Source organism: Cyprinus carpio, chromosome B18 (genome assembly GCF_018340385.1).
Source record: "Cyprinus carpio isolate SPL01 chromosome B18, ASM1834038v1, whole genome shotgun sequence".
Taxonomy (NCBI): domain Eukaryota; kingdom Metazoa; phylum Chordata; class Actinopteri; order Cypriniformes; family Cyprinidae; genus Cyprinus; species Cyprinus carpio.
In genome coordinates, this window is record NC_056614.1 from 16465058 (window position 1) to 16477453 (window position 12396).

The 12396-nt window shown below is 35.1% G+C and overlaps 1 protein-coding gene across 1 annotated transcript; it reads left to right on the forward strand.

Annotated features, from left to right (window-relative positions):
* Positions 1 to 206: 206 nt before the first annotated feature.
* pskh1 (protein serine kinase H1) lies at positions 207 to 11862 on the forward strand. The gene is made up of 3 exons (XM_019121787.2): positions 207 to 566; positions 2097 to 3229; positions 9306 to 11862. The coding sequence occupies exons 2-3, from the start codon at positions 2279 to 2281 to the stop codon at positions 9621 to 9623; spliced, it is 1269 nt and encodes a 422-aa protein (XP_018977332.1). The 5' UTR covers positions 207 to 566; positions 2097 to 2278; the 3' UTR covers positions 9624 to 11862.
* The last annotated feature ends 534 nt before the right edge of the window (positions 11863 to 12396 follow it).

The following is a 12396-nucleotide window of genomic DNA, read 5'->3' on the forward strand; positions in this document are numbered from 1 at the left end:
TATGCCTTAATTTCTTGTTAAGTGAGAAAAGCTTGTTCTGAATGTTCAAACAATAAGGACACCAAGTCCTTGTCCTATATTAAATTGTTTATCCCAAAGACGCACAGCTAGACATTATCCATATGCTTCTCGGCTATATTTATGATTCTGACTATATAATATTTGTTGCAGTGTTCGAAGCAAGCGGAGGTCTCTCCTTTCCCCAAAAAAAACAAAAACAAAAAAAAACGGAGAAGGGGGGAGAAAAAAGAAAAAGGTCTACACAGGAAAAAAGGTGGTCCCACTCCGAGAACACCGTTTCCAAGCAGGCGGTCTCAATTTCATACTTTTCTGCTCGTATTGCTTCGTCTCTGTAGTGATAGAAACAAGTTAACAACCATTATTTTTGGACTCAACATGTTTATGTTAGCAAATACTATGGAGATGCTATCTTTCTAGCCGGATTAAAGTTTTAGAAACGCGGTAACGTTAAATGGAGAGAAGAGCAGAAACTGGAGTGAAGAGGCTGGCGCTGGGAATCTCGCCTTCTTACTCCCACCATCGCCTGTAAGAAAATCCCTCCTAAGGTAACTTTCAACTCTATCTGGACTTTAAAAGTTAACGCTTTTGGTTTTAAAGGGATACCGTTGTCGTTAAAACTACAAAATAACGGAAACCTTAGCGATTAAGTTCGGGTTTTTTGATCCAGGCCTCGAAAACAATTGATTTGGGGAGGTTTTTTGTCATGTTGGGGGGTAACGTTAAGTAACGTTATGTCCGCTATATCGTTCACTTTCAAGCATTTTGACGATTTATTAACGGCTTTGAAACACGACTTTTTGAAGTTTGTTTTGAGCGATTTATAATTGAGCAAGTGTCTCAGTTTAAGTCTTTGTGGGGGGCCCGTTTTTTTGGGGTTTGTGTTAAAGTCCAGTTGTAGGGTCAGTCTGTAGTTTAGTGTTTAACAATATAAAGTCCTCAGTTGATATGTTATGATACTACTAATATGATTAGTGGTGCCATAGTTATTGATTTTCTTACCAGCTTCTCTTTTCTCTGATACAGTTAATACACAGCGCACATCACAACAGCTCCAGAGATCACCGTTTCAGACTTGAAGCGATATCTAACGCGGAAACGCAATATAACGTATACGGTTAACGGAAAGGTTATGCAACAAATATTTATACGTTGCACTTATTTAAGTTGGACGTCTGTCTGTCTGTCTGTCTATCCACAAATGAGAAATAACAGCAGTTATTTAAGTATATTGTTGAATTTATGCTTATTCACGGTTTCTTTGCACTTATTAACAGCACTATTTGTTTTTATTATACACAGGAATAATAATTGTTATACTATTGTCTTATCTTTCTATTTAGCTATTGACAGGAGTGTACACATGTGATATTCACTTTTTATTTAAGATAGCCTATTGAATAATAATTATTCAATGATATAATTTTTTTTTTTAAGTTATATTTATTAATATTATTTTTTATTTTTTTGTTATGTCATTTACATTATAATTTACAAAAATGATATTGTTATCAACAGAAACCTTTTATTCTCCAATATCAGCATGCACTGTTACTGTTCACACTTGATAACAAACATGAGCTAAAATAAAACATCTCACACTGAATGCAAAATATACATTATTATACACTTAAAGGGATAGTGCACCCAAAAATGAAAATTTGGTCGTTATGTACTACTCACCCTCAATTGTTCCAAACCTCTATGAATTTCTTTCTTCTGTAAAACACAAAGCTATTTTGAGGAATGTGGGTAACCAAACAGTAACTGGTCCCCATTGACTTTCATACTATGTAGTGAAAAAAAAAAAAAACTATGGAAGTTAAATAGGGACCCGAAACTGTTAGGTTACCCACGTTCTACAAAACATATTTTTTCTTCTTCAGTAAAAGAAAGGAGCTCATGCTAGATCAATTTGAGGGTGAGTAAAAGATGACAGAATTTTATTTTTTTTGGTGGACTATCACTTTAATACACATGCTTTATATGTGTAATAGTCTATACTAAGCAGATTTCTTACTGAATTTAGATATTAAGAAATTAATACTTAAACTTTTTTTTTTTTTTTTTTTTTCCAGATTTACTCTTGCAGATTTCACACTGACTGGATTTAAGGCAATTCTGGAGGGATAACTGACCGTGGGCCTGGACGTGTCCCCTCGTGGTGTTTGCCGGTGTGGCACTACACCGTGAACTGATTGGATGCTGCCTGGGAGCTGAGGATGTGCTGCTGGCACCAGGAAGGAAGGATTTTGATGTGATGGGGTGCAGGACGAGCAAAGTCCTCCCAGAGCCACCCGCTGATGTCCAACTTGACCTAGTTAAAAAGGTAGAGCCGCATCAGACTGATGTCTATAAAAACTTCATCAAAAGTGACGGTGGCGGGGAGAAAACAGGCTCGCCATCACCTCAGGGTCAAAGCCAGGCTGCTGCGAAGGTGAGCCAGTCTCCTCCTCCAGCTAACAGCCAGCCTGAGCCTGCTGACCCACACCGGAAAAAAGTAGCCAAATACAGGGCCAAATTTGACCCTCGAGTGACTGCTAAGTATGATATCAAAGCTTTGATAGGCCGGGGCAGTTTCAGTCGGGTAATACGAGTGGAACACAGAAGCACACGGCAGCCGTACGCCATCAAGATGATCGAGACACGCTACCGTGAGGGCAGAGAAGTATGTGAATCTGAACTTTGCGTGCTGCGAAGGGTGCGCCACACCAACATCATTCAACTGATGGAGGTGTTCGAGACGGCTGAGCGGGTCTACATGGTGATGGAGTTGGCCACCGGCGGAGAACTGTTCGACCGCATCATCGCCCGCGGGTCGTTCACAGAAAGGGACGCCACGCGAGTGCTACAGATGGTTCTCGATGGGGTGAAGTACCTCCATACGTTGGGCATCACGCACAGAGACCTAAAGCCTGAAAACTTGCTTTACTACCATCCTGGTGCTGATTCCAAGATTATGATCACAGACTTTGGTTTGGCCAGCACGCGGAAGAAAGGCGACGAATGCCTGATGAAGACTACCTGTGGAACACCTGAGTACATCGCTCCAGAGATACTCGTCCGAAAGCCCTACACTAATGCAGTAGACATGTGGGCGCTGGGAGTCATCTCCTACATACTGCTCAGTGGAACCATGCCTTTTGAGGATGACAATCGCATGCGCCTGTACCGACAGATCCTCAAAGGGAAATACAGCTTCTCCGGGGAGGTAAGAACAGTGCGACCGCTTTATCTCTGTGTGCTGTGCTCAAAATCGTTTACCCAGTTTGGTGTTCCTGGTCAAAAAATAAAAAATCGCTTGTAAATCTCTCTTTATATCAACTTGTTTTCTTTGAATTAGCACAGGTTTTGGAACTGATTGGTTGTGGGCTTCATTGATCTGAGCTAATGCACCTCCATTTTTAAGTGGAGATAAAAAATGTATAAAAAAATTGTGGGTAATTTTGGCTCCAAGTGATCAGATCAATGAGGCCTACAACCAACCATGAGTTCCAAAAAGAAATACAAACCTGTGGTATTTAAAAGAAAACAAGTTGATAAAATTATTCCAAAATGATCTTTTATTTGATTATAGTATAGCATATTGAGAAATTAATTTTTGAAGAGGTCTGTGAACACCACACGTCTAACAAAAAGAGAAAAATCCCCAAAAAGTATAAAAAATATATAATTTTTTTTGGGGGGAGAAGTTGTTATACCTTGTGAGCAAAGTAAGTTTTAGTCCAATGCATAGTATTACCATTTTCAGGAAAAAGAAAATCCTTTCTGGGTAAAAGTGACCAAAACTAATACAAAGTTGAGGGTTAATATTATTATTCATTATGAAGTCAGAATGATATGCATATATTTTACACAGTCTATATGCTGGAAGTGTACATGAAAATATGCATGCAGAATCTTTAATAATGTTTGTAATCTGAAGTTTAAAATGGCTAGCGTCAAATAGATAATCATGGACTTACAGATTTGATTTACAGATCGTATTAAATGGTATAATGTATTATTTCAAGTTTAATGTGCTTGTGTCTCACACGACACAACTAAAAGCCTTCAGATCTCATACAGATAAAGATTTAAAAACTTTTTACAGAGTTAAAGTTACAGATGAGGTATTAGCCAAACTCAACATGTCAAAACCCAAAGAGATAATTCACAGAGATAAAATCTTATTCATGATATATGTAAAAACTAATAATGGTAACACATTGCACATGTGTACAAATATTCTGTGTAGAGTGGTGGGTCATCAGGACTGGAATTCGGAACCGCTGCTTTACAATAAGGTTCTTTGTTAACATTATGTAAACTAAATTTTTCAACATGAAAAATACTAATATAGCATTAATTGATTGAAATTGTAACATTTACACACACTTTATTTTAAGGTCCAATTCTCACCATTGACAAACCAATAACTTTGATAACTTATTTTGCTGCTTATTATTAGTTAGTAAGGTAGTTTAGGTATTGGGCAGGATAAGGAATGTAGATATGGTCATGCAGAATATGTGCTTAATAATAAATGGAAACAATATGCAAATATGTTAATAATAGGCATGCTAATAAACAACTAGTTAATAGTGAGAAATTGTTGATTTTAAAATCAAAAGTTGTAGCCTATCTGTTAATATTATTTAATGGACATGAGCTAACATGAACTAACAATGAACAGTTATGTTTTTATTAAGTAACATTAAAAATGAATTATTTGTAAAAGTTAGGTAATGCATTAACTAACGGGATCTTACTGTAAAGTTGTTATGTTTTTATTAAGTAACATTAAAAATGAATTATAAGAAATGTATGCGTGAGCTATATATATATATATATATATATATATATATATATATATATATATATATATATATATATATGAGATTTTTATGAGCAATGTGGATCATGTATGTACAAAACAAGGGTTGCTGGGAGATTGAAAATGCAGATGTTTTTGATTAGGTATAGAAGTGCTATAAAGCATATGCTGATGTTACTTGGTTTTATTAAACCCAGCGGTATTTGTATGCCATGTTGTTGTGCTCATTTGCTATTGTACTATGCGTTATGATTCATTAGTTTTTAGCTGGCCACTTTTGCAAACAAACAAGCTCTTGCGAAATATACATGCTTAGTATGTTATGTTGATGTTAATGTGCAGTATTCACTTTTAAATGTTTTACAATTATTTGATGTTAGACTTCTTTCCCCAACCCAAATTTAAAGCTGATGTGTGTAAAATACTTTCTCTTATGCCAGCTTGCTTATATTTGTGCAGAGACAAGTATTAGTAAGCATTCGTAGGTTGATTTCCCCGAAAAGTGTAAGCGCTGTGGTCTGTGGCACTTTCAGCATTGCACTGTTTGTTTGAGCGGCCTTACATAGCAACATTGATTCAACAAATGGTTTGAGTTTGGGGCGGCACTACCTGTTTGTCCGTTGAGTGGCAGCCGGGGGGTTTTGGGGGTGGAATGTTTACTAGGAAACATATTCTTGCAGTTTTATTGAGTACAGACATTCTCTATATTTTTGTTTTTACATAGAGAGCTTCAGTAACAAAAATGTAAATTTTAGGAGGTGGAATAATTGGCTGGTGAATAGCAGCTTTGTACCACAATGAAAAATGTTTAAAGTTCTCTGGTAATTTGATTTATTTATTTTTGTTCAGTTTTTTTTTTAAATATAGAAATGATCAAATTCATGTCACTTATGAAGTAATTCATGTTTACACTCCTATAAACTCACATTGACTGATTCCCAAACATGTTATTAGCCAAACCCCTTTGACCTTAAATGTTTACTTAAAGTACGCCCTGAGATTTTAAATTAACCTCCTTATATTTTAGTGAATTTCTCTGCGGCTGTACATGCCACAGTTTTAAGTCTGGATGTCCTGTACAGAGCGCAGTCAGGGCTTTTCAGAGATACTAAATGTTTGGATGTTTCACCATGACCACTTCCTCTCCTTGGTCTTCAAATATGTCTGATATTAATTTAGTGACACTCTTATGGAAATATGATAATATTTTGTAATTATCATTTAAATCTGACTAATTTTTAAATTGTGTGTCATAAATCAACATCTCAGGAAAATGTTATGGGGTTTCAAATCAAAATATGACTTTCTGTTACGAAACAGGATGTTGATTTCATACATGTCCTCATACGAAGACACTGGGACTAAAAGCATGTTTATTACGCATTTTGGGAGACAGAACAAATGAATAGGGAAAGAAATTATATTTCAATATTCCTATTAAATATGATATATTATTGTGAAAATCTTGTCAATTATTACTCCCATTATTACACTTCTTTTTTCATTACATGTTAACCCAAAAACACATTACTATGCAAATTAGATTTAGTTTATAGAGACATTATATATAATGAGAAAACCTGTTTATGGCCATTTTACACACATTTGCATAAAGAAAAATGGTATATCAAATCATTCTGTTATAACATAGTTGAGAATTGTCTTTATACAAATTTTGCTAGAAAAAAAATGCTGAAAACTAAAAATGTGTTGGTGATTTAAAACAAACAACAAAAAAATTCAATCGTTTTTGCCTATGCATGTCTTTTTTATTTTTATTTTTTAAAAAAATTTTGAGTCCCGATGTCCTTTACTAAGGACATAGCATTACTTATAAATGAATATATATATATATATATATATATATATATATATTAATATATATATATATATATATATATATATAAATATATATATATAGTTCCATGATTTTGGTTAATGGTCACGTGGCATGTAAAAAAAATTATATGTAATATAATTATATTAATAATTATATATAATATTATTGATTTCTTGAAGAGAGAAAGTAAACAAAAATGATGTATTGCCATATGGTAAAACTGCATTATGGACTTAACCGATTAATCCCACTAGTGGCATATAAAGCAGACATCAGTTTTAATTTGACTATTTATTGTTCTGCAAACTATTTTAAAATTATGAATATGAATAAACACTTTAAGTGATACAGGTAATTAAATGAACCCTACTGTGTGTAAAGGTCATAGCTTCATTTTCAATAATTAGATCATAGGAGATTTCACACACACCAAATAAAGATCCACTGCTATGTTCTTTATTTCAGAGTCCAGCATCTCTTCAGTATATTTTATTAAAATGTGCTGGTTCTCCTAGGAAATGATTTGCTCTGCAAAAGAAAATTAAGCTTTAAAGCAAACTTTAAAAACATTATATAGGTTTTTAAAATGCTCTTTTATAGTATTTAAACTTTTTACTCGCTATAAAATTTGCCATGTAAGCTGGGATGGTGTTAAAACGCCAACCAACCAACCACGCATTGCCTGGGAACTAAAGTCATAACCTTGGCACTGCATGGCATATATTAAGTGTCTGCGGTCTAGTGAGCAAAAGCTTTTTACCATGTACTCCATACCTATTAGCTTTAAGGCTAGTAAAAAAAATGTAAAATACTGATTCATCCTGCACTATACAAACTTTTGCCAGAAGAAGAACAACAGTGCCCCACTGAAAATATCTGTCTACTGCTATAAAGCGACTTGAGGTCATTGAGGCTTTCCACAGTCCATTCAGAAGTGCATTCCTAAATAGAAATATTCCCCACAAAGCCACCATCTCAAAGGCAAAACACAACAGGCTATGATAGTCCTGCCTCCTTCTGTCTGTTAATGTGCTGTTTCTATTCATCACAAAGTGCTTTTCAAACACTTTAAACCTTTGCCAACCGTTTTGTCTTTGAGCTTGGAATTCTGAACATGTTTATTTGCGTGCCTCTATTTATCATGTTTTGTATGCATGTTTTTGTGTGATTGCGTGTGCTTGTATGTTGTGGAGTGTGTGTGTTTGTGTTAGCTGGACAATACCCAGCGCAGTCCTGTCATCATGTCTTGATCCCGCAGTAACCCCCTGCATGAGCGTGTGATGTAAGGCCGCAGAGTTCCTGGCAGAGTGTGTGCGTCAGGGCCTCTCTGCTGCTGTGAGTCACAGACAAGACAAATGTGGGCTTTACAGGGAAAAGCCCTGGAGAAGTCATGCTAACCAACAAAAACCGAACCATGTTTTGTTTTCTCTCTTGCTTATAGAGCTGCTAGTGTTTGGCCAGTTGTCACAACATACCAGGACATGCACGGCTAGTCTAAAGATGTGCCGGAAGAGAGAAAAATTAACTTAAAGTAACTAGTTTGTACATTTCACATTGCAGAAACCTTCATGTATTGATCAAGCCAGTCCTAGCACAGGTGATATTGTCTGGGGAGTGTGCTTGCTTTCTCTTTTACTGAACTGGAATTATGCTCCGCATTGTCCGCAATATTGGCTATTGCTATAATTGACCGGTCTTTGTTTGTTTCTTTGTTATTGACATCTACGTATTTCCAGACAACATAAATTATAAGGTGGTTACACATCATAACGTTAGCAAAGGACCAATCTGGGCATTACAGGGATAGTTCACCCAAAAATGAAAATTCTGTCATTAATTACTAACCTTCATGTTGTTCCAAACCCTTCGTTCGTCTTCAGAACTCAAATTAAAGATATTTGAAATGAAATCCGAGAGCTTAGACAACAATGTAACTGAAATGTTCCCAGGCCCAGAAACGTAGTAAGGACATCGTTAAAATAATCCATGTGACATCAGTGGTTCTTATGTTCTTAGGGGTTTGGAATGACATGAGGCGAGTAATTAATGACAGAATTTTCATTTTTGGGTGAACTATCCCTTTAATGAAATGGTTATCCAAAATATGCAACTATCTTAGATATTATATTATATTGCTTATATTATTGTTCAGTTTATAATGTATATTATAATTACATTGTGCTATTGTTTCAATTTATATGTTTAATATATGTTACGAACTGTAAATCCTGACTTTTTTCAGGGTTGTTTGATCAATAGAAAATCCAAAAGAGCAGTGTTTCTTGAACTTTCTATTGATCAAAGAATCCTGAAAAAAAGAAAAAAATCTATATTCACAGTTTCCACAAAATGTTAGAATCAGAAATTAATATTAATTGATAATGTAAGAAGAGAATATTTCCAGCCCCAAACATTTGAATGATAGTCTATATATATTTTATTAGCTGGGTTGTTACATGTTGTCATGTACAGTATACAGAAGTGCTGCAACTTTTAAACTTTTGAATCAGTTTATTTGAAGATCTTATTTTCCTTCTACACTGTATAAAAAAATCTGTAAAAGTCTTTGAATCTTTTGAGAATTTCTGAATACCTTTAAGCTATTTTCTGTTCTCTTCTGTTTTCTGACAGCCATGGCCAAGTGTTTCCAACCTTGCTAAGGACTTCATTGACCGTGTCCTCACGGTGGATCCCACTGAGCGTCTGACTGCGGGCCAGGCACTTAAACACCCTTGGATTGTCAGCATGGCTGCTTCCTCCTCCATGAAGAACCTGCAGCGGTCCATTTCCCAGAACCTCCTGAAGAGAGCGTCATCACGCTGCCACAGCACCAAATCAGCACAGTCCACTCGCTCCAGCCGCTCCACGAAATCCAGCAAGGCGCGACGTGTTCGCGAGAAGGAGCTGCGGGAACTTAACCGCCGTTACCAGCAACAGTGTAACGGTTGAAAGCGACAACCATGACTATGTGACAAACAAGACCTTATGAAAAACATCAGAAAGAGCAGAACAACATTGTGCCTCAATTTAGATGTCAACTTCCTGCTCCATCACCACAGAGCCAATTAGCAGAAAACCTCCTTCTACACTTCATTCATTTTCTATTTTTCTGCTGTTTCTCTCTCGTTCATTTCCTTATATGTGAGTGTTTTATTTATTTATTGTTGATGTATTTTCATGTGTATGTTGTCTTTGGAATTTATCCCATTCAGCCTTTTACCTGATTGTATCTGTTGAACAGAATTTTACAAAAGTTGCAGGAAGGACTAAGAATGCACCTTCCTGATTTTTGCTGTGAATTATTTGTTATGGTACCCACCCGGAAGATTGCTCTTCTGATGGGGGAAATGTGCTGTTTATTCATTATTAGCAACAAATCACATGACCTTGTGATAGTTTATTGTGCCTTAATATCACTTTGAACATGATGGAAAGGTAAGAATCAAATAGTTGGTAATTGCTTTTTGAAGTAACCACGTATATATCACATTTGTAATGATACACACATTGTAATCTTGTAATATTGCGGCTGGTTAGTTATGAGCCTCAAAAGGGTAGTTCACACAAATATGAAAATTCTGTCTTCGTTTACTCATGAAAGGAGCAGATAAGATATTTTTTCATTTTTTTTTTGTCTTTTTTTGTCCGTACAATGAGTCCAAGTCAGTAGGGTCCAAAACAACAGTAGACTTTAATTGTATGGCCAACAAAAAAAAAAGATTTTCATAACTTTCTTTCATATTATGTAGAAATGAAGAAGTCATACAGGTTTAGAAATTAATTGCAACTCTTTATCTCATAATTCTAAATTATCTACCAATTTGGCCTTGCTTTATAAACTCTTAATTGTGAGATATACATACAGAACTGCAAGATATAAGAAAAAATCTGAATTGTGAGATAAAAAGTTGCAAATTCAGACTTTTTTGAGTTCATATCTTTATATTAAAATGTCATTTTGTGCCAGAAACAGGCTTTCGTATGAGGGTGATAAAACAATGACAGAATTCAAATTTTTGAGTGAACAATACCTTCAAGTTGGTCCAAAAATATCAAAGACCTCTACATTGCCCAATATCTGTTTATCCTGAATGGAAAACAACTGTCCCTTCTTCAAGAGATTTGGTCAGTGAACAAACCTACCGTGATTCTTGACTTCTTCTCTTGGATCTGTCTGTACATGTGTTGTAGTAATTAATCATACTAACTGATATTGATTGCTCTCTCAGCATGGGCGGCCAGTATCGGGAAGCCCTGAATCAGAATTGGTTACTTTCTCTGTCACCAGCTGTTGTGCCTTGAGCAAGGCACTGAACCACCATGAAGGCCTTTTGGCAGCCTTTTCACTCTCACCCCCCTCTGACAGAAACTAGTAGAGATGTGCCAAAGAAATTTCTGTGTGCCTGTATTAACAAGGAACATTTGGTGAGATCTGAAATATGATTCCCCATGAAAATAATTACTGTTAAAACTGTGATGATATGAGGATTTCTCAAAATATTATTTTAAATCTGTTCTTTGTTTTTTTATATATAAAATCTTATATCAAATAATTAAGGAGAAAATGCATTTGTGTATTTGAGTTGTGTCCCGTTTCACAGAAAGTGCCTTGAATTTGTTTTACAAGTAATATTACGAAAAAATTGCGACGTCACAGTATTTGAGTACAGAAATATTCTTGGTTTCTTACACATTCTCTTACTTTTAAGCTTGTGTAACTTAGAAATGGAACTTTTTGGTTACATTTATTGGTTAAATTCAACCATTTTTGAGGATTCATATGTGAGTGTTAAGGCTGTCATACATGTTCATTTTAATTTAGTACTAAATTAAGTACATGTCCACTAAAATATTTGATTAAAAATCAAAAAAGACTTTAGGAAGACCACTGTTTGTATATGCCTTTATACCCCAAATATTTTTCTCTCTCAAGACAAGAAAAAAGCTATTTTATATGTGCTTGTTAAACTTGATCTGATCTTCTAGCACTTCAAATTGAGACTAGTAAAGAAAATGCTCTTAAAAGTGCAAAAATATTTTTGATTAAGTGTATCACCAACATTCATGTAAGGAATGTGTGTTTGTAGCTGCAGTTGAAATAAAACTGCAACTGTTGTCCATTTGTTGAATTCAATCCAACACTGTCTGTTGAAATTAAGTGTTTCGTTCCTTCTTGTCAATTTTAATAAAGAACAATTATAAAATTCTTTCCAAATAGTGAAATCATTAATATTTTATCTAAAAACAAATGTCACGACATGGTCTCACTTTAATGAACATGTCTGTACCTATTTGTTCAGCTCTTTAGGAAAATCTCTCCTAATTGAAGATTGCTATACTATTTGAACATAAACTATGATAAATTTTCCTTTACGGATGGGACACAATTTAGTCATGTTAGTCACTGTTATCTTTATGAAACAAGATGTTTTCACATTGTGTAAACGGTTCAACTGCTGTGTGGGATTTGACACAAAATAGTGATTCAGTGGTGAATTTATAGTCATGACGTTAATTTGTAGGCCAACTGGTTTCTGATTTATAAGTAAAATAAGGTCTGGTTAAAAGAGTAGTCAATCCAAAAATTGTTGGATCATTTGTTCACACTCATGTCATTCCAAATCAGTATGACTTTCTTCTGCAGAACACCAGAAATATACTTTGAAGAACGTTGGGAAGTTGGGAACCAATATCCATTATGTTGAAAAAATAAAATAAAAGA

What these genes read in the sequence shown, in the direction of transcription:
- pskh1 (XM_019121787.2), top strand. Translation starts at nt 2,279, where the DNA reads ATGGGGTGCAGGACGAGCAAAGTCCTCCCAGAGCCACCCGCTGATGTC. An exon ending in AATACAGCTTCTCCGGGGAG is followed by an intron (nt 3,230 to 9,305) that starts GTAAGAACAGTG and finishes GTTTTCTGACAG; the next exon opens with CCATGGCCAAGTGTTTCCAA.